We start from the raw sequence: 20,299 nt of genomic DNA on the forward strand, positions 1-20,299 counted from the left end.
GCATAAGAAATATTTCTGTTTCTCCTTAACTTCGCTAAAAAAAAAAAAAAACCACATCAAAAATATGATAAATGGCAAGTGACACCTAGGCTCAGCAGTGGGGGATCAGGAGGGGGGATCATGACAGGGTGTGGTGTGAACTGTGGCCAGCCAGAGAAGGCGTGCGCAGCCACCACCCAGCTCCAGCCAGCGGCTGTCACATGGGAATCAGGAGTGTTATCAGGTCTCCCAATTTTAAATGTAAAGAAATGTCGGTTTTACATTTAAAATCTCTTAACTTTGATTTCTACGAAAACCCTCCCAATTCTGGCAACAGATACCCAAACACTGCTGGCCAGAAACGGACGCGTCTGCAGCTCGGGGAGCCAGGGACCACCAGTCTGCGACTCAGCTCTCCTCCGGGTTGCCCCGCACCCCGGCCCCGCCCCTGCATACCCTCCCCCATCCTCCTGATGGTCCTTCAAGGTCAGCACTCAGGATCCTCAAGGCCTGTCCCCGCTCACGCTGACCCTCCTTACCCGCAGCCCTGCGCGGACACTCCTGCTGGTTCTCCATCCTCCACTGCCTCCCTCGACAGTTACCTAACCTCGCTGGGTGTTGGTCGCGCGGCCCGCGCCTTACTAGGTTCCCCTGGACCCTCCTCGGGTCACCCGCAACGCTGTGCACCTTCCCAGTTCGTATGATACACCGGGGCCGAACTCGGTAAACCTGACGGATACAGCACCTCCACTGAGAGAGAGAAGCGAAGCCCCATACTCGATAAGGAGTCACCGCTTGATACCCATACGGACCCCAAAGCAGGCCGGGACCGTCCCCGGATGCACGGGTGCGCGGAGCTCTCCCGAGGGAGCGGGTGGGAGCCCCGGGCCCGCCCCGCCGGGCAGTCCCGCAGGACTCGCGGGCGGTGGATGTTCGGAGCAGCGAGAAGCCGCACCTCCCGCCTCCAAGCTGTTTGTGATTTCCTCCCGGGGCTCCCGGTCACCCTCCCCCTTAGGCCTCCCTAACCCGGCGGCCCGCCTTCCCGGGCTCGGCCCCTTCCCATCTCCCCGCACAGCCGGCCCCCGCGACCCTCCCACCTCCGCGGCGACCGCAGACGGTCAGCGGGTGTCGGAAGGCGGGCCCGCGCCGAGGCCGCGCGGGGGGGGCGCCGGCCCCGCTCCCGGACTCCTCCCGGCCAGCTCCCGGGCCCCGCGCCCGGCCCCGCCGGCGCCTCGGCCCCGCGACCTCTCCCCGTGCCGCGGCCGCCCCCGCCCGCGCGACCCGGGCCCTCACCCGCGACAGGGTGAGGTCGGTCATGAGCTGCTCGAAGGCCCGCGTCTCCTCGGCCTGCCGCTGCGTGTGCAGCGCGATCTTCTCACTGAACTTCCGCGGGTTGGCGCTGCCGGAGCCCGGCGAGGCGGCCATGGCGCGGACCCGGCGCCGGCAGGAGGCAGGAGACGGCGGGCGCGGGCCCTGCCTCGGCCCACCCGTCCGTCCGCAGGCCAGCCCCGGCCGCCGCCCGAAGCCCGTCCTCCGGCGCGACCCGGCAGAGGAGCCGCCGCGGCCCCACCGCCAGCGAGCGGCCGGGAGCGCGCCGAGGTCCGCCCCCGCGCGCCCGGCCCCGCCCTCGGCGCGGCCCGCCCGCCGCCCGGCCCCGACCCTGCCCCGCGCCCGCCGCCGGAGGGCTTTCCCCGGCGTCCCGCGCCCGGCTCGCGACCCGCCGCGCGGACCCCGCGAGGAAACCCCCGGCTCGCGCGGCAGAGTGGGCCAGACGTGAGGGAGCAGCTAGGGTACCATTTTACTGAAGCGCTCCCTGGTAGGGCTCGCCTGGCCTTCGGATTGACGTTACAGTTTTCAAAGAGTTTGAACACCTTGCTCGCCCTCCCCAGTCAGGCCGAATTCCTTCAGTGGGGCGAAAACGGGCGACCTACGCTTGAGCAATCCTCTCCCTCGGTTCCCACCCTGTGGGGCCTAACAGCTGCCCTCCTGTCCTCCGCCTCCCAGCCCGCTTCCTCCCTCGAGCTGTGTCGCTGACGGTCCGCTCGGGCCCACCCAAGAAAACAGTTACTAAATCTGGATCTCAGTTTCTAAAACCATCTCCCGAGTTTGCACGAACTTGAGACACCGTCCCCCCCCCGCCCGGGGGTCCCCCTCTTCGCTCCTCAGCCCCGGCCCCTTTTCCAGGCTCTTTATGAGCGCCCGTGGCCTCTCTCGGACTCCAGCTCCAGCCTAGTCTGTCAGCCTCATTGGTTTTCTCCCTCTGCTGCAGCCCCCGAAGTTCCTCTCCGTAGAGATGTTGATGTGTGTAAAGAGTCCTGGACGCCTCTCAGAGTGTGTCTCTGCCTTTTGTAAACTGGTATCTATGCAGCAGCAGCGGCAGCGACTATCAGGGACACGCAGAAGATTGCAGAAAATGTTAGCGCCACCCACGCCCTCCCCTATCAAAGTTAAATGTATCAAAACATTTTGCTTCATTTACTTGGTATTTATTAAAGAAATAGAAAATCAGGCAGAACTAAAACCCCACCCTTATTCTTTATCCCTCCTCCCTAGAGGTGGTCACTGGGCTCAAGTTGGTTCGTGTCATTCGCATTAATGTTTTTACATTTTTATTATATACGACATATGGATCCACCAACTGCATATGGAATACCAAATTTTATTTTTTTAATTTTACAAAAAAAGCGACATCATGCTAAATAAACTTTGACAGCTTTTTTTCATTTACCATTGCTTTTGAAATTCGTTTGTGTTGATTCTTTTAATTCCTGTGTAGTATTTCACTCTACTTTTCATGTGTCTCATAGATTGTTTTTTAGAAAATTTTATGAGAATGTATCTCTATTAGCTAGAGGCTAGTTTGATTCACTCATTATAATTGGATTTATTTCTTCTGTCTTATTTTGTACTGTTTATCATGCTTTTACTTTATATTTTCTGCTTTCTTGTTACATTGTCTGGTTTCAGTTTCAAAGAACAGAATTCATCCTAGGTAAAGTACAGAAGAGTTTACTATAGGGTATAAAATGGCTTAAGGACTTGTGTGAACGGCTGAGGAAACAGACTCTGGGTTGAAAGTTCAGAAGTGACCTGGAGACACATGCTACAGACCCAGGCCAACAAAAAAGCCACAGCTTCTTCTAAAATCTGGAAGCCACCTACTGAATTGGAAGGTTGTCACTACACTGGCCACCTCCTGGATCCTGAAGCCACCATAGAAAAATACAACAGTACTCACCAATAGAGACAGCACATATAAAGGCTCAGCTTTGCTTCCATCTCACAAATCTAATAAACAAAATTGGACTGGAAGTGCCAAAACTGCATCCAGAATCCTAGCCGCAATAACATTTAGGCAATGTAGTTATAGCCTTTCAGCTTCTGAGATATAGGAAGGCGCCGTAGGACACTGGAATGGGTGTTGAGCTAAATCCTCTATTTTCATCCACCAATTCACCAATGCAGGGATCTATCATGTCTGGGTTCTGTTGCACTGAATGACTGTTGCTGTTGTTGTTTTAACTTCCGTTTTTATTTACAGTCTTTGTTGCTGTGTGCGGGCTTCTCATGGCACTGGCTTTTCTTGTTGTGGAACTTGGCCTCTAGGCGTGGGAGCCCAGTAGTTGCGGAGCAAGGGCTTAGTTGCCCCGAGGCCTGTGAAATCTTCCCAGATCAGGGATCTAACCAGTGTTCCCTGCATTGACATGTGGATTCATAACCACTGGATCACCAGGGAAACCCTGAATGACTCTTTTTTATTTCCATTTTTCCCTTATCTAATTTGGAAAATAGTCATTCTACTTCTATTCTTATTATGGTTAATCTAATCACTTTCCATTTAATGTTTTAATCAAATAAATACGTGTGAATTTTTTAACAATAGCTTTACAAGGCACACAATTTTCCCAAGTAAGTCCCAGTTCCCACGGTAAATAAGTTTTTCCTGCTGTTTTGTGATTATTTTTTCAGTTTTAGATGTTAACTATTCATTTTCTACTATGGGGAAGAATGCTTTGGCTCTTTTGTGCCCCCAACACAAATATGATTTTCCCTGCTCCCATTCTTTCAATGTAGTTATTAATATATGATAATTTTTGTTAAGTCAATATTAAGTGTTTACACAATACACAATAGTTCCATTTTTACATTATTTTTTAGTTAAAAACTTTTTATTTGCTTAGATTTCTCTTTTTATTTGCTTAGATTTCTCTCAACTCATTAGAAATCCTTTCCCAAAGTCTGATTTATAGTATTTGGATTTTAGCTCTGTCTCTCCCGTCTTCTGGTCCCTCTGGTCTTCTTTCTAAAGTTCCCTGAACTGTGAAAGACATTACTGAACCTATGAATGGTCAGTTTGGGAGGGAACTTGTCTTGCAGACCATTTTGCCTACCTGCTCCATCCTGGACTCTTGCTTTCCTCACCTGCTATCTGCTGGCTCTCCTCCATCGTCCTGAGAGTTCCCTTCATCTCCCGTCTTCTGACTTCTGCCTCCTGCATCTCAAGTTGTCCTCCTGCTTCATGTACTAATTCATGTTAGCGGAGGACATTCTCCAATAGTTTCCTGGGAAAGAATACATAAAAATAAAATCCTCCAGGCTTTGTGTGTGTGCAGATGTTTTTATTTTTCCCTCAGACTTGACTGATATTTGGGCTAAGAATAGTCTTCTTCATCAGAAATCCTTCACATTTACTTCTTTGAATGCATTGCTTCACTGTTCTCTCACTTCCAGTATTGCCATTGGGAAGTCCACTCACATTCCACTCACACTCACCTTTCCTTTGTAGGTGACCTGCTTTTTGAGGGCTATTATTGTTTGTTTATTTTCACACACACTCCCATTCTCTGAAGGCTTAGTATTCTGATATTTTATGATAATGTCCTTTGGTGGGAGGCTTTATTTTTGTTCACCACACTGGCATTAGATATGTATATGGAAACTGAATACTCATATCCTTTAGTTCTGGGAAATTGTCTTATCTTTTTGACAATATTCTTTTTTCTTTCTTTCATGGAGATTCTACTTGATCAGTTAATGGATCGCCTACATTGCTCTTCTAATTTTCTCATCTTTTCTCTCCTATTTTCTATTTTTTTGTCTTTTGCTGTTGTTATTCTATTTCCTAATAAATTTTTTCAGCTCTTTCTTTCAATTTTGTCTTTCCTTTCTGTTGAACTTTTATTTCTGTGATTGTATTTTTAATTTCTGAATGCTCTTTCCTGATTTCTGACTGCTCCTTTTTAAAATAGCATCCTATACTCATTTCAAGGGTGTGCTATTAATTAGAGGTTATTCCTCTTTTTATATTTTCTTCTACTCCTTGTATTGTCAGTCTCTGTTTTGTCTGAGTTCAATTTTTAGTTTGTTCATTTTGGTCTCCATCTAGAGGCTTCCCTCACGCCTCTGGTAATCCTTGACTCCATTCATAATTAAGACAGAAACACTAAATATGTATAGATATCTTGTTTGTGGAAATTAAAATGATTTAAATTAATATTTTTATATATTCTGTAGCAGAAATTGCTAGCTGTTCTCTCAACATTCATTCTCCCCTTCTTCCTTCATTAAAAGAAATTCTGAACTTTAACTGGATGCTTCATTGCCCAGCTAAAATCAACTTAAGACTACATTTCCCACTTGCCCTTGTGAATAGATCTGGTCATGTTTCACCCCACAGATGTTAGCAGAAGAAATACAGGCAACTTTGGGATCATGCCCTTAAATGAAAAGGAGAAAGACCTTTTCCCTCTTTGTAGACCATTAGATAAAAACTGTGTTGAGAATGACAGAACAATAGCAGCGATGGCCCCTGGGTTCCCAGCCCTGGGGAACCACGGTATCAGCTCTAAACTGCTTCTAGGCTATAAGGTGGCTGAGAGAGAAGTATTGATTTTGTCTCAAACCCACTTATTTTGGCCTTATTACAGGAATCAAGCCAGGACCTGTTACATTTAAATAGAAAAAAATTTGTAAGTATATCAAGATACGGTTAATAACATTTGTCTTTGAGGAGTAGGGACTACTGGGAAAATTATCTTCCACTTTACACATTTCTAAATTATATACAGTTTTAGAGATAAGTGTGCATTACTAGTAGAATCAGGAAAAAATAAGGGAGTACAAATATCAGTTGTTTTTAAAGAACTGACTGGAAGCTCTGTGCACCTGTGAGGTTTCCTGACTAAAGAGCTCACTGGAACAGAGACCCAGAATTTTCAATGCATGTCCTCCGAGTAACAATATCCTTAGGATTTGGGGTGTGTTTTGCTTTCTTTATTGGAATATAATTGCTTCACAATGTTGCGTTAGTTTCTGCTGTACAATGAAGTGCATCTGCCATGTGTATACATACATCCCCTCCCTCTTAGACCTCTCTCCTGCACCCCTGCATCTCACCCCCCTAGGTCATCACAGAGCACCGGGCTGAGCTCCTTATGCGTTCTCGTCAGTTCCTCCCAGCCGGCGTGTTACACAGGTCGTGTATATATGTCAATTCTAACCTCCCAGTTCGCCCCACCCTCCGTTTCCCTACCTGTGTCCACATGCTACATCTTCATCTCTGTTCCTGCCCTGGAAATAGATTCATCTGTACCACAGGAGAGACTCTAAAATTTGTTTTTTCTCTTGGGCAGGTCAATTTCTCCTGCCTAAAGAATCTTCCAGTTGACTAACCAGAAGTATAAATAAGCTGCTGGCTCTCTGAGAGTCACGTGGGGAAAAAAACTGCTAAGAGTCCCACTATTTGACGTGTTGCCTTGCGCTTAACCTCTCTGTTTTCAAAAAACACCTCACTGGAAGCTTTGTATTTGCCTCTCCCTAAGTCCAAAACATCTCTGCCTCTACTTCCCCAGTTAACCTCTCGTCTACAGCCACAGTGGAAAGGATCTGGGTGTCTAACTGCACCTTGTACACATTTTTGACCAATATTTGTATTTTTAACTCCATCCCTTCCTTCTTCAGGTGCTTCGGCCCTCTTTCTGAAGTTCTTTGATGTAAATCATCTTGCTTCTCATTAGATTTTCCCCTTTCCCCTGCTTCGCAGGTACTTTGGTTTCAGCTTTTTATGTTCTGCTGTGCTGATTACTATTGGTCCATGGGGTGGAAGTCATGACTAGGCCGCCTACCGGAAAGCCCCTAACTGGACAAAAATTAAAAGTTATATGTTGAAGTTCTGGGAGGGTTAAAAAAAAAAAGTTAAAAGTAAAGGCACAGGCAAGGAGAAATTGCATATGTTGGACACGCTAAGAATTTCAGGATGGTGAACCCAGAATGAAGACCCAGGTGACCTGACTTGCAGAATGGCAAAATTATTTTCTTATGTGCTAATGTCACCTAAGTTGTTTCCAAGAACTGATATGACTGCTTTTGCAGGAGTAAATTTAAAACTGGGACCTTTAAAAAAATTATTTTTAAATGTATTGATGACTGCAGTGGGTCTTTGTCACTGCACAGGCTTTCTCTAGTTGCGGTTGGCAAGTGGGGGCTACTCACTAGCTGTGGTGCACAGTGTCTCATTGCAGTGGCTTCTCTTGTCGTGGAGCACAGGTTCTAGAGGGAAGGCTTCAGGAGTTGTGGCGCACAGGCTTAGTTGCCCCTAGACATGTGGGATCTTCCCAGACCAGGGATCGAACCTATGTCCCCTGCATTAGCAGGCAGATTCTTAACCACTGGACTACCAGGGAGCTTTATTTGGAAGCTCTTCAGGTCTGTTGACCATTGCTACCATCACTTGAGCATCCGTCTAAGAGGAATAGAAGAGAAACTCTGGGAACCACAATCACTGAGATGTATCATTGGTCTAAGTCAGGGGTTGGTAAACTTTTTGCTGTAAAGAGTTTTGCAGATCATCTGTTCCTGTCTCCTCATAACTACTCACCTCTGCCAGTGTATCATGAAAGCAGCCATAGACCACACATAAATAAATGGACATGACTGTATTCTAATAAAACTTTATTTACAACAGCAGACAGTGGGGCAGATTTGACCCATTGGCTATAGTTTGCTGACCTCTGGTCATATAAAACACAGATTGATGAGCACATTCTGGGGCTCAAAGAGCTCAGAAACTCTGAGTTGCTGCCTTAGTATGTCTTGGATGGTGGGGAGAATTTGCACTTTCAACAAATTCTCAGGTGATGCTGATGCCTGTTCTCTGGGATCTCACTTTGAGGGCCATTACTTTTAGATGACAGGGAACAACTGGAAGACTTTGCTATATGTCTTCCAAATGTTCTAGAAAATTTTTCTAAAATCTCTTTAAATGCCGCTTCTTCATATTTGTTCTTTCCCTGTAGAAGATTAATTAGATGCGTATTAAGCATTTCCATTCTATTCTTCATGTCTTTCTACCTCCCTTTTATATTTTTCTACTCTTAATTTTTGTGCTACATCTACGTAATTTCATCAAATCTGTCTTCCACTTTACTAACTTCTCTTTCCAGTCATGTCTAACCTGTCGTTTAACCTATCCTTTGAGTTTTTTCTTCCTTAAGAACTGTTTTCCCATCTACAAACTCCATTTAGTTCTTTTTCAAATATGCCTACTCTTTACTAAGGCTTCCCTGGTGGCTCAGGGTAAAGAATCTGCCTGCAATACAGGAGATTCAGGAGACATGGGTTCTGTCCCTGGGCTGGGAAGACCCCCTGGAGAAGGAAATGATAACTCACTCTAGTGTTCTTGCCAGTATAATCCCACAAAGAGCCTGGCAGGATACAGTCCATGGGGTTGCAAAGAGTCAGGCACAACTGAGCACACACAACTACTCTTCACTGAGTTCTATTCTTTCCTTATCTTTTTATTCCTTCCTTTATGCCTCTAGTTACATTAATTTTATATTCTCTTTCAACAGGTAGTTCTGTTATTTCAAGTTTGGGGAGCTCTAACCTTGTTAGTTAGAAAGAGAAAAGGAAAGATATAAGCATCTGAGTGCAGAGTTCCAAAGAATAGCAAAAGAGATAAGAAAGCCTTCCTCAGCGATCAATGCAAAGAAATAGAGGAAAACAACAGAATGGGAAAGACTAGAGATCTCTTCAAGAAAATTAGAGATACCAACGGAACATATCATGCAAAGATGGGCTCGATAAAGGACAGAAATGGTATGGACCTAACAGAAGCAGAAGATATTAAGAAGAGGTGGCAAGAATACACAGAAGAACTGTACAAAAAAGATCTTCACGACCCAGATAATCACAATGGTGTGATCACTCACCTAGAGCCAGACATCCTGGAATGTGAAGTCAAGTGGGCCTTAGAAAGCATCACTACAAAGCTAGTGGAGGTGATGGAATTCCAGTTGAGCTATTTCAAATCCTGAAAGATGATGCTGTGAAAGTGCTGCACTCAATATGCCAGCAAATTTGGAAAACTCAGCAGTGGCCACAGGACTGGAAAAGGTCAGTTTTCATTCCAATCCCAAAGAAAGGCAATGCCAAAGAATACTCAAACTACCGCAGAATTGCACTCATCTCACACGCTAGTAAAGTAATGCTCAAAGTTCTCCAAGCCAGGCTTCAGCAATACGTGAACCGTGAACTTCCTGATGTTCAAGCTGGTTTTAGAAAAGGTAGAGGAACCAGAGATCAAATTGCCAACATCCGCTAGATCATGGAAAAAGCAAGAGAGTTCCAGAAAAACATCTATTTCGGCTTTATTGACTATGTCAAAGCCTTTGACTGTGTGGATCACAAGAAACTCTGGAAAATGCTGAAAGAGATGGGAATACCAGACTACCTGACCTGCCTCTTGAGAAATCTGTATACAGGTCAGGAAGCAACAATTAGAACTGAACATGGAACAACAGACTGGTTCCAAATAGGAAAAGGAGTACGTCAAGGCTGTATATTGTCACCCTGCTTATTTAACTTATATGCAGAGTACATCATGAGAAACGCTGGGCTGGAAGAAGCACAAGCTGGAATCAAGATTGCTGGGAGAAATATCAAGAACCTCAGATGTGCAGATGACACCACCCTTATGGCAGAAAGTAAAGAGGAACTAAAAAGCCTCTTGATGAAAGTGAAAGTGGAGAGTGAAAAAGTTGGCTTAAAGCTCAACATTCAGGAAACGAAGATCATGGCATCTGGTCCCATCACTTCATAGGAAATAGATGGGGTAACAGTGGAAACAGTGTCAGACTTTATTTTTGGGGGCTCCAAAATCACTGCAGATGGTGACTGTGGCCATGAAATTAAAAGATGCTTACTCCTTGGAAGGAAAGTTATGACCAACCTAGATAGCATATTGAAAAGCAGAGACATTACTCTGCCAACAAAGGTCGGTTTAGTCAAGGCTATGGTTTTTCCCGTGGTCATGTATGGATGCGAGAGTTGGACTGTGAAGAAGGCTGAGCGCCGAAGAATTGATGCTTTTGAACTGTGGTGTTGGAGAAGACTCTTGAGAGTCCCTTGGACTACAAGGAGGTCCAACCAGTCCATTCTGAAGATCAGCCCTGGGATTTCTTTGGAAGGACTGATGCTAAAGCTGAAACTCCAGTAGTTTGGCCACCTCATGCGAAGAGTTGACTCATTGGAAAAGACTCTGATGCTGGGAGGGATTGAGGGCAGGAGGAGAAGGGGACGACAGAGGATGAGATGGCTGGATGGCATCACGACTTGATGGACGTGAGTCTGAGTGAACTCCGGGAGTTGGTGATGGACAGGGAGGCCTGGCGTGCTGTGATTCATGGGGTTGCAAATAGTCGGACACGACTGAGCAACTGAACTGAACTGAACTGAACTGAACCCTGTTTGTTCTATCTGCAGGCTCTTGTTTATGATGAATTATTTCCTAATGTTTTTAACTATGCTTTCAACTTTAGGAGGGCTCGATTTATACCCCATGGGAATCCTGGGTAGTGGGAATATGACTCGAATGTTGCTGTTGTTTTTTTTGTTGAGGTGCATGGGAATCAATTACTAGACATGAGAATTTTATTACATAGAAACCATACATTCAGACCCTAAACCCGTGTATGGGCCAAGTTTTTGGCTTCTCAAGGGGCTTCCCCACTCCTGTCAAAACCCAGGCAGAGAGAGTCAAACTTCCTTGTCAGCTTTGCCTGTAGTAGAGTTTACTCTTTCAGGCTGGGATTTTACCCTGCTTACAGACGTGTACATCAACCTGTTACTACTGCATGGCTGCTGGCAGGAGGCATGAGATTCCCAGGTCAGAGACAGCAAGCCTCGTGAGCATCATTTATGTGTCAGTTTACCTTGCCCATCGGGTCCCACAGGGATGATGCAGAAAAGCCCAGATGGGGCTTCCCTAGTGGCTCAGTGGTGAAGAATCACCTGCCAATGCAGGAGACATGGGTCCCATCTCTAGTCCAGGAAGCTTTCACCTGCTGTGAAACTATTGACCCCAAGCCTTAGAGCCCGTGCTCTGCAACAAGAGAAGCCACTGCGATGAGAAGCCCGCGTGCCGCAACTAGAGCGCAGCCCCTGCTCACCCCAACTACAGAAGAGCCCAGGCAGCAACAAAGACCCAGGGCAGCCAAAAATAAATAAATATGTTTAAAAATTAAAAACAATAAGGGCCCAGATGGATGCCCAGACATGCATGGGTTCTGTTACAGGAGAGGAATCAATTTGCTCTTTGACTCAGAAGAAGACACTGCTTCATCCCTTCGAGTTGCTCGCTATAAACACAACTCTGAGGAACAGCCCAGCAAGGAATGACCAGAGCTTTGTATATGTGGCATAACTGGCCAGAATGTTGAAGAATGTTCAGGGCCCATAGATCAAAATCATAGAAGGCGATCTTGATGTAGGTCATTTATGGGTCAAACCTTAAGAAATGCTGCCATTAAGAATGAAATCACAGGGACTTCACTGGTGGTCCAGTGGCTAAGACTCCGTGCTCCTGGTGCAGGGGAGCCTGGGTTGGATCCCTAGTGTGGGAGCTAGATCCCACATGCTGCAACTGAAAGTTCACATGCTTCAGCTAAGAGTTTGCATGCAGTAACAAAGGCCGGGAACAACCAAGTAAATGAATATAAATATTTTTAAAGGTTGAAATAAATAAATATAAAAAAGGATGAACCTAAGAATTAATATGGGCTATATTTTTCAAATGGAAAGCAATCACTCCTTAGCAAAACTCTCTCCACTCTTCTTTTGCAGAGCCCAGATAGGCAGATGCCACTTCCCAGGCTGTCTCACAGATGGGCCTGGCCACATGACCAGTTTGGTTATTGAAACCTAAGGGAAAGCCAAACAGGAAGCTTTTTGAAAATCTTTGGTTTTCAGATCAAAGGAACATATTCAACTGCAGCCAGCCCCTATCCCCTTTGTACTTGGAATACAGACGTGATGCCTGGAGCTATGGAAGCCATCTTGCAGTCACAAAAAGAGAAAACATTAAAAAATTCCAAATTCAGAAAGACAGAAAACAGCCTGATCAGGGCCAGCATTGTGAGCAGCTAAACCAACACTAGCAAGTGTTTTCTTCCAGACGTCTGTGAAACAAAGGTAGATCTCAATGTTTAAATCACGGGGAGTCTGTTTTCCATTTCTTGCAGCCAAAATCATTCCTGATGCACTTCAGTAAACATCTTCATTTCTTTTTTTTCCTTTAACTTTTAATGTTTTCATAATTTCAGATTAACAGAAAAGTTGCCATTTTGTAAAGAATTCCCATATACTCTTTACCCAGGTTCCCAAATACTAAGAATTTATTGCACTTGCATTATTATTTCTTTCTCTGTATATATGTTCATTTTTTTCTAAACCATTTGAGAGTAAGTTGATATGATGCCAATCTATCCATAAAAACTTTGGTGTTTATTTCATAAAAACAAGAGTAGTCTCTTATGTAACCATAATAAAATTATCAAAATCAGGAAATTAACTTTGATATAGTATATTATATAATCTGCAGATATTATTTAAAAATTTTGAAAACTATCCCAATACATTTGTATGCCAAAAGAAAATCTAGGATTGCTTTCAATATTTGATTGACATGTCTCTGTAGTATCCCTTTTTTTCTTAAAGCTTTTTTTTTTAATCTTATTATTCTTTCTTAAAATATGTTTATTTTTATTTTTATTTACTTATTTGACTGCACCAGGTCTTAGTTTCAGCATGCAAGATCTTCAATCTTCACTGGGAATGTGGAATCTTTAGCTGGTGTATGTGGGATATGGTTCCCCTAACACTACATTGGGAATGTAGAATCTTAGGCACTGGACCACCAGGGGAAGTCCTCTTTAGTATCCTTTCATTGGGAACAGTTGTTCAGTTTTTGTCTTTGACTTTGAAAATTTTTGAAGTGTATCCGACTCTTTGCACCCCATGGACTATAGAGTCCATGGAATTCTCCAGGCCAGAATACTGGAGTGGGGAGCCGTTGCCTTCTCCAGGGGATCTTCCCAACCCAGGGATCGAACCCAGGTCTCCCCCATTGCAGGTATATTCTTTACCAGCTGAGCCACCAGGGAAGCCCTTTGAAGTGACAGGCCAGTTATTTTATGGACTGTCCCTTCATTAGGGTTTGTGTAGTGTGTCCTGATGATTAATTTCAGATTATGCATTTGGGGTAGGAGTAACAAAGGTCCGTCTAGTCAAGTTTATGGTTTTTTCTGTGTTCACGTATAAATGTGAGAGTTGTACTGTGAAGAAAGCTGAGCACCGAAGAATTGATGCTTTTGAAGTGTGGTGTTGGAGAAGACTCTTGAGAGTCCCTTGGACTGCAAGGAGATCCAACCAGTCCATTCTGAAGGAGATCAGTCCTGGGTGTTCTTTGGAAGGAATGACACTAAAGCTGAAACTCCAATATTTAGGCCACCTCATGCAAAGAGTTGACTCACTGGAAAAAACTCTGATGCTGGGAGGGATTGGGGGCAGGAGGAGAAGGGGACGACAGAGGATGCGATGGCTGGATGGCATCACCAACTTGATAGACGTGAGTCTGAGTGAACTCCGGGAGTTGGTGATGTACAGGGAGGCCTGGCATGCTGCCATTCATGGGGTTGCAAAGAGTCGGACACAACTGAGTGACTGAACTGAACTGAACTGAAACTTGCAAAAAACTAGTTTTAGTACTCATTAACGATTCTTGCCTTTTCCCTATTTATTCTTTTATATTAGAATGGGCTCATGAATTCTTAGTTCATTCAATAGGTTATAACCCATTACTATCATTACATTGAAGTTATCCCAGCTTTAACCTTTAATCTGGCTTCTGTGTCCTTCTAATATGTCCCTATCCATTTTTTAGTATTTTTTTTTCTTTCTGGACACAACAAGATATCCTGACCATCTTGTACTTTTCCTTTCCAGTCCCAGAACCGGTCACTTCTCCAAGCAGTCCTGGTTTCTTTTCATGGAAAAGGGTGTTTGGGCACTGGTTCTTTTATTTTTGGAAGCTAGTCTTTCTGAGTCGGCTTTTTTTGAGAGGAATTATCCTTTAACTTCTATCACGTCACCCTTTCACGTGTGTGCCTTTTCAACCCCTGTTGTTGTTTAGTTGCTAAGTCATCTCCCACTCTTTGTGACGCCATGGACTGTAGCCCGCCAGGCTCCTCTGTCCACAGAATTCTCTGGGCAAGAATACTGGAGTGGGTTGCCATTTCCTTCTCCAGGGGATCTTCCTGACCCAGGGATTGAACTCGTGTCTCCTACATTGGCAGACAGGTTCTTTACCACTGAGCCACCAGGGAAGCCCTACCTCCAGATTTTTCTCCACTTTGCAGACTTGGTGCCTCTGTACTCATAGGAGCTGGAAATGTGTTTCTCCAGAGGTCAGTGACTCTGAGAATGTATAGTGAGCTTATCAAGTATACATTTTTACCGAATCATATCAAACTTAGGGGTAAATGTCAGAATTGCAATTTAAGGCCCAAAGTATTTCAAATAACTTCACCCAACTCAAGTTTTTTAATGGAATCCAAAATTCTTTAGCAAAAGTGACCTACAAATACCCACTTTTTATTTTTTTGTTTCCTAAGTAATATTTAACAGTTATTGAGAGCTTAAAGCCGGGTACTATTGTAGCCTCCTCTTTCTCTAGCATCTCACAGGGTGTGTTTCATGGAACATGAGTCTCAGTGATGACTAAGAAGGGCTCCCTGAAAAGCAGGAGGGGTGGGCTGGTCTCCTGACTGTAGGATTTCTCAAAGCTTTTTATTATTTTTTAAAAGATTTGCTTACTTATTTATTTTTGGCTGCATCAGGTCTTATTTGCAGCGCGTGTGATTTTTCTTTGTGGCACACAGGCTCATGGTTGCAGTGCATGGGCTTAGATGTGCCTGGGCATGTGGGATCTTCATTCCTTGACCAGGGATCGAAACTGCATCCTCTGCATTGGAAGGTGGGTTCTTTTTTTTAATTATGAAAGTATAACACATTTACAAGGGACTTGGAAAATACAGAACAAAATTACATACATAGTTCCATTATAGCTTACAATTATTTTTTTAAATAGATAAATTAAGATTTTTAGTTGGACTTTCAATATCACCCCTCAAAAATTAATAGAATGGATAGACAAAAAAGTAGAAGGATACAGTAGACTTGAAAAGCACTATCAACCAATTCAACATAATTAAGATTTATACAATTTTCACACAACAGTAGGATACAAATTCTATTCAAGTTCCCATAGACTATAAACAAGGAGACACTGGAGCATTTTCAGGAAAGCAAAACAAGGTGCAAAAATGTCATGGTCTAAAGGTACTGAGATCATATGGAGTCTGTTCTTTTATCCCTGTGGAATTATGTCAGACATCAATATCAAAAGATATTTGACAATAATCCACACATATTTGGAAGGTGGATTCTTAACCACTGCACCACCAGGGAAGTCCCTCAGAGGTTTTTAATGTTTATGTGTGTTGTGACTTCCAAAGAGAATGATGAAACACACTTTCCAAATTTCTTTTTCTTAATATATATACTTTACTGAAATATAGTTGACTCATAATGTTTCAAGTGCACAGCAAGTGGATTCAGTTATACACAAACACATATATTCTTCTTGAAATTATTTTCCATTGTAGGTTACTACATACTACAAGCTATTGACTATAGTTCCCTGTGCTATATGGTAAACCTTTGTTGCTTGTTGCATATTTTTTTATTAGAAAGCTAGCATTCTATTCATACTAAGTCAAACAAGTAGAATTAAAATGTCATAAATGTTTTAGTTAGGCAAAAATTAATCAGTTTTCTAAAATCATCTCTCTCAATCTTAGAATACTTCCTGTAGAGCACCTACTGACCCAGGTTCCACTCTTCCAACACCCAGTAAACCAACTCTGCTTCCTAAACATCTCTAGAATTTACCCACGCCTTTTCATCATAACAACCACCCTCCAGATCAAGCAGCAAAGTCTCTCCCTAACTGAGACCTTAATTGGTCCACCGGTGTATCAGTCAGAGTCCGGGCAGGAAACAGATGGCTGCTGAAACTGGAGAGTGGAAGAAAAGTTAATAAAGAAACAGGGCAAGGTTTAGGGATAATGCAGGACCCCCTGGGGCTAGTTACAGCAGGAATCGTTAGCACTCTGGGCCAGAGGGGACCTGGGGAAGGATTGCTTACTGCAATAGGGAGAAGGTGGTTATCTGTAGAGAGGAACCCAAGAGGAACTCTGGCCTTTGGTAGGGAGAGAAGTTAATTCACAGTGACCTGGAAAAATAAGTCTTAACTTCTTCTTATTCTGGGCTCCCCTGGTGGCTTAGATAGTAAAGAGTCTGCCTGCATTGCAGGAGACCTGGGTTCGATCCCTGGGTCGGGAAGATCCCCTGGAGAAGGGAATGGCATCCCACTCCAGTATTCTTGCCTGGAGAATTCCGCAGACAGAGGAGCCTGGAGGGCTGTAGTCCATGGGGTCACAAAGCATCAGTCACGACTGAGCGACTAACACTTTCACTTCACTTTCTTTGCACCTTATTTTAGACCTCTGCTCTCCTGGGGTGCCTGTCATTGGCCAAACCCAAGCAAAAGCTGGAGGGAGACAGTGATGTAGTCTACACCACCAGCTTCCTAGGGCACAGAGGAGAGTAGAAGGTGGGGAGTGGATCTGAGAGGCAGACAGGAAGTAGCGTAACCTGGAGTCTTGCCTCCGTATCCCATCCATCCTCCACATTTCTAAGACCTAGATCTCATCATTTCTTGCTCTTCTTAGAATCCATCCATTGCTCCCTATTACTGTTGGAATAAAATCAGTAGTTTAGCACCAACTCACGAAAGCCAACTGTTAGCATCTTTTCCCAACTCTAGGGACTTCCCTGGAGGTCCAGTGGTTAAGACTCCATGCTTCTGCTGCACAGGGCGAGGGTTCAATGCCCGGTTGGGGAACTTAAGATTCCACCTGCCATGTGGTGTGGCCAAACAAGACAAAACAAAAACACTCCTACCCGCCAACTCTATGTTCAACGACCAATGGCATCAAGCCTGAAATCAGCTGTGGGGAGGTGTTCACGCTACAGAATTGGCAAATGCTACTAACCATTATTTTTTTCTTTCATAGAACTGCATATGTTAAGATAAAAGCACTTTATTAGAAGAAAAGAATGAACTCAGGAAATGTTCTTTAAAAAACTCTAATGAAAACAGAGACAATGACCAACCTAACAGTCATGAGGGCTCCTAGCACCCAGACTATATTCTCCAAGTACCCTTTCCCACTAAAAGTAACCAGGGCTCCTTGGAGAAATAGCTGATTTGAAGTCTGGGGTGAGTAAAGTAGCAAGATGTGGCTGGAACATCTTAAGCCAGAAAGCAAGGAAGTTATCAAAGTCTACTGGGGTCAGGACAAAAGGACAGTAACCATTGAAGGACTTCTACTGGCCGAAGAGAGGACAATTTGAGCGTGTAAAAACATTAAAAAAATTTTTTTAACATTTAAATTTAAAATTTAACATAAAAATTTAAAAACTTTTAAACATTTTTAAAATATATGTATATCTACAGTGGATTGAAAGACATCGAATACTGATACATTAAAAAAAACTAGGAGTCACAGGATTGAAAAAAACAAAACCTCACTGGTCACCTTTAGAAGATGTTAGGAGCCCACCAGGCTCCTCTGTCCATGGGATTTCCCAGGCAAGAATACTGGAGTGGGTTGCCACTTCCTTCTCCAGGGGATCTTTCCCAACCCAGGGATCGAACCTGCATCTCCTGCATGGCAGGTGGGATCACTGTCATTGAGCCACGTGGGAAGATGAAGATGTTAGGGAACAAGCTTTTTCTGAAAGCTGGCAAATAAAGGGAGAGAGACAGCATTCCATCTTTTCCTGTATCAGTAGTCTTCAAGGTAACCAAATAGTTGGTGATAGAACATTTTTTTAGAAAAATTCTGATAAATGACGTAATGGCTGATTATCACCATTTTGCAACCCTCAATGAAGTAAGAAATCTAGTCAGGCACGTCAGTGGCTGTTGAATCCACGTGGTATGTGATGAAGAGCGGATAGGAAAATTTATAACAAATGAATCAAGCTGGAAATATTTGAACTTTGTGATCAGGCTTTACATCACAAAAAGATACATCTCTGAGACGTATATCAGGATGTATATCTGTAGATCAGGATGTAATAAGAAACCCCAGAGTATAGAAATTCTATAGGATCAACACCAAATATTGTGTTGACCAAAAAGTTCATTTGCATTTTTCTGTAACATCTTGTGGAAAAACCTGATAGAAATTTTTGGCCAACCCAATATGTTGCAAGATTTGAAAAAACAGAGAGAGGTTTCCCTGGTGGCCAGTGGTTAAGAATCTGCCTTGCAATGGAAGGGACACTGGTTCAATCCTTGGTCCAGGAAGATGCCACAGGGCAACTAAGCCCATGCACAAGTACTGAGCCTGCGTGCCCTGGGTCCTGCGCTGTGCGGTGAGGAGCCACCACAGTGAGAAGGCTGCACGCCGCAACCAGAGAGTAGCTCCTGCTCTCCGCATCTGGATAAAGTCCCCACAGAGCAACAAAGAATCAGAGTACTCAAAATATTAAAATTTTTAAAAAAGAGAGAATTCATAGATTAAGGGATTTAAGAAACCCATCTACTAAATGTAATGTGGGAATCTTGTTTGGCAGCTGATTCAAATATATGAAATGTTTAAGCCAATTATCAGAGGTCTGGGGAAATGTAAACACTGACTGCCTATTCAGTATTTCAAATTTATTTTTTAGGTGTGATAATGGCTTGGAGTTTTTTTTTTTTTTTTTCTCCAGTGTTAAGAGTGGGATTTCTCACCCTGGGTTCTACTGACATTTTGGACTAGCTCATTTTCTGTCGAGGGGCCTGTTCTCTGCATTGTTAAGACGTGGGTGAGCAGCAACCCTCGCCTCCACCCACTAGATGCCAGCAGAGCTCTCTTAATAAAGACAGCAAGACCCATCTCCAAATATTGTCAAGTATCTCATGGAGGGACAATTGCTTCCTGTTGAGAACCACTGTGGTGGAGACACATACCCAGGTATTGGTGGTTGAAATGATACTGTAGCTAGGATTTGTAAAAATAACCCAAGGGGATATGGGTGAAGGTAGAGATGAAAGTGTTGGTAATTGCTTAGGCTAGACAATGGATACATGGGAGTTCATTATACCATTCCTTCTGTTTAGATGTTAGACATTTTTTTCCATAATAAAATTTTGTTAAAAAATTGTCGTACCAAAGAAGTATTAAAATATTTCTACTTTTCCAAAGCATCACTAGCATATTAGGTTAAGTAAGTTATCTCTAAGTCAAAAGGAGAAGGGGGCAGAAGAGGATGAGATGGTTAGATAACATCAATGACTCAATGGACATGAATCTGAGCAAACTCCAGGAGACAGTGAAGGAGAGGAGCCTGGCATGCTGCAGTCCATGGAGTCGCAATGAGTCAGACACGACTTAGCAACTGAACGACAAGTCAAAGGTTATGAGTGTAATTCATAGTCATTTAATAAGCCTTAGTAAAGTCCCTCGCCCCCAGTGTATGATCTAAAGACTGGATAATAAGCTCTTTTCCAAACCAAGTAACTTTTTTTTTTTGTTTGCTTTCAGCAAAATTAGAGGACCTAATCCTATTTAATTTTTTAATTATAATTCCATTGAGATTTGGGAGATATAATTGGAGTCCTAAAAAATGGGTGACATCATTATCACAAAACACTTTCCATTCCATATATTAGTACTTACTATGGACTTCCTGGTGGCTCAGATGGTAAAGCATCTGTCTACAATGCATGAGACCCGGGTTCAATCCCTGGGTCGGGAAGGTCTCCTGGAGAAGGAAATAGCAACCCACTCCAGTATTCTTGCCTGGAAAATCCCATGGAAAGAGGAACCTGGTAGGCTACAGTCCGTGGGGTCCCAAAGAGTCAGAC

The 20,299-nt window shown here is 43.8% G+C and overlaps 1 protein-coding gene across 3 annotated transcripts in view; it reads right to left on the minus strand.

Moving 5' to 3' along the window:
* Positions 1-1,596, minus strand: part of CRTC3 (CREB regulated transcription coactivator 3) — a 95,431-nt gene extending 93,835 nt beyond the window's left edge. Inside the window, exon 1 of one of the 3 annotated variants that reach the window (XM_070358324.1) lies at positions 1,273-1,595. In XM_070358324.1, the coding sequence (XP_070214425.1) occupies positions 1,273-1,404 (132 nt within the window). In that variant the 5' untranslated portion in view covers positions 1,405-1,595. Of the gene's footprint in view, positions 1-1,272 lie in introns of all 3 variants that reach the window. The other 2 variants (XM_070358323.1, XM_070358325.1) reach the window with 2 other exon arrangements.
* Positions 1,597-20,299: the final 18,703 nt, after the last annotated feature.

The sequence above is a fragment of the Bos mutus genome, chromosome 21 (genome assembly GCF_027580195.1).
Source record: "Bos mutus isolate GX-2022 chromosome 21, NWIPB_WYAK_1.1, whole genome shotgun sequence".
Classification (NCBI taxonomy): Eukaryota; Metazoa; Chordata; class Mammalia; order Artiodactyla; family Bovidae; genus Bos; species Bos mutus.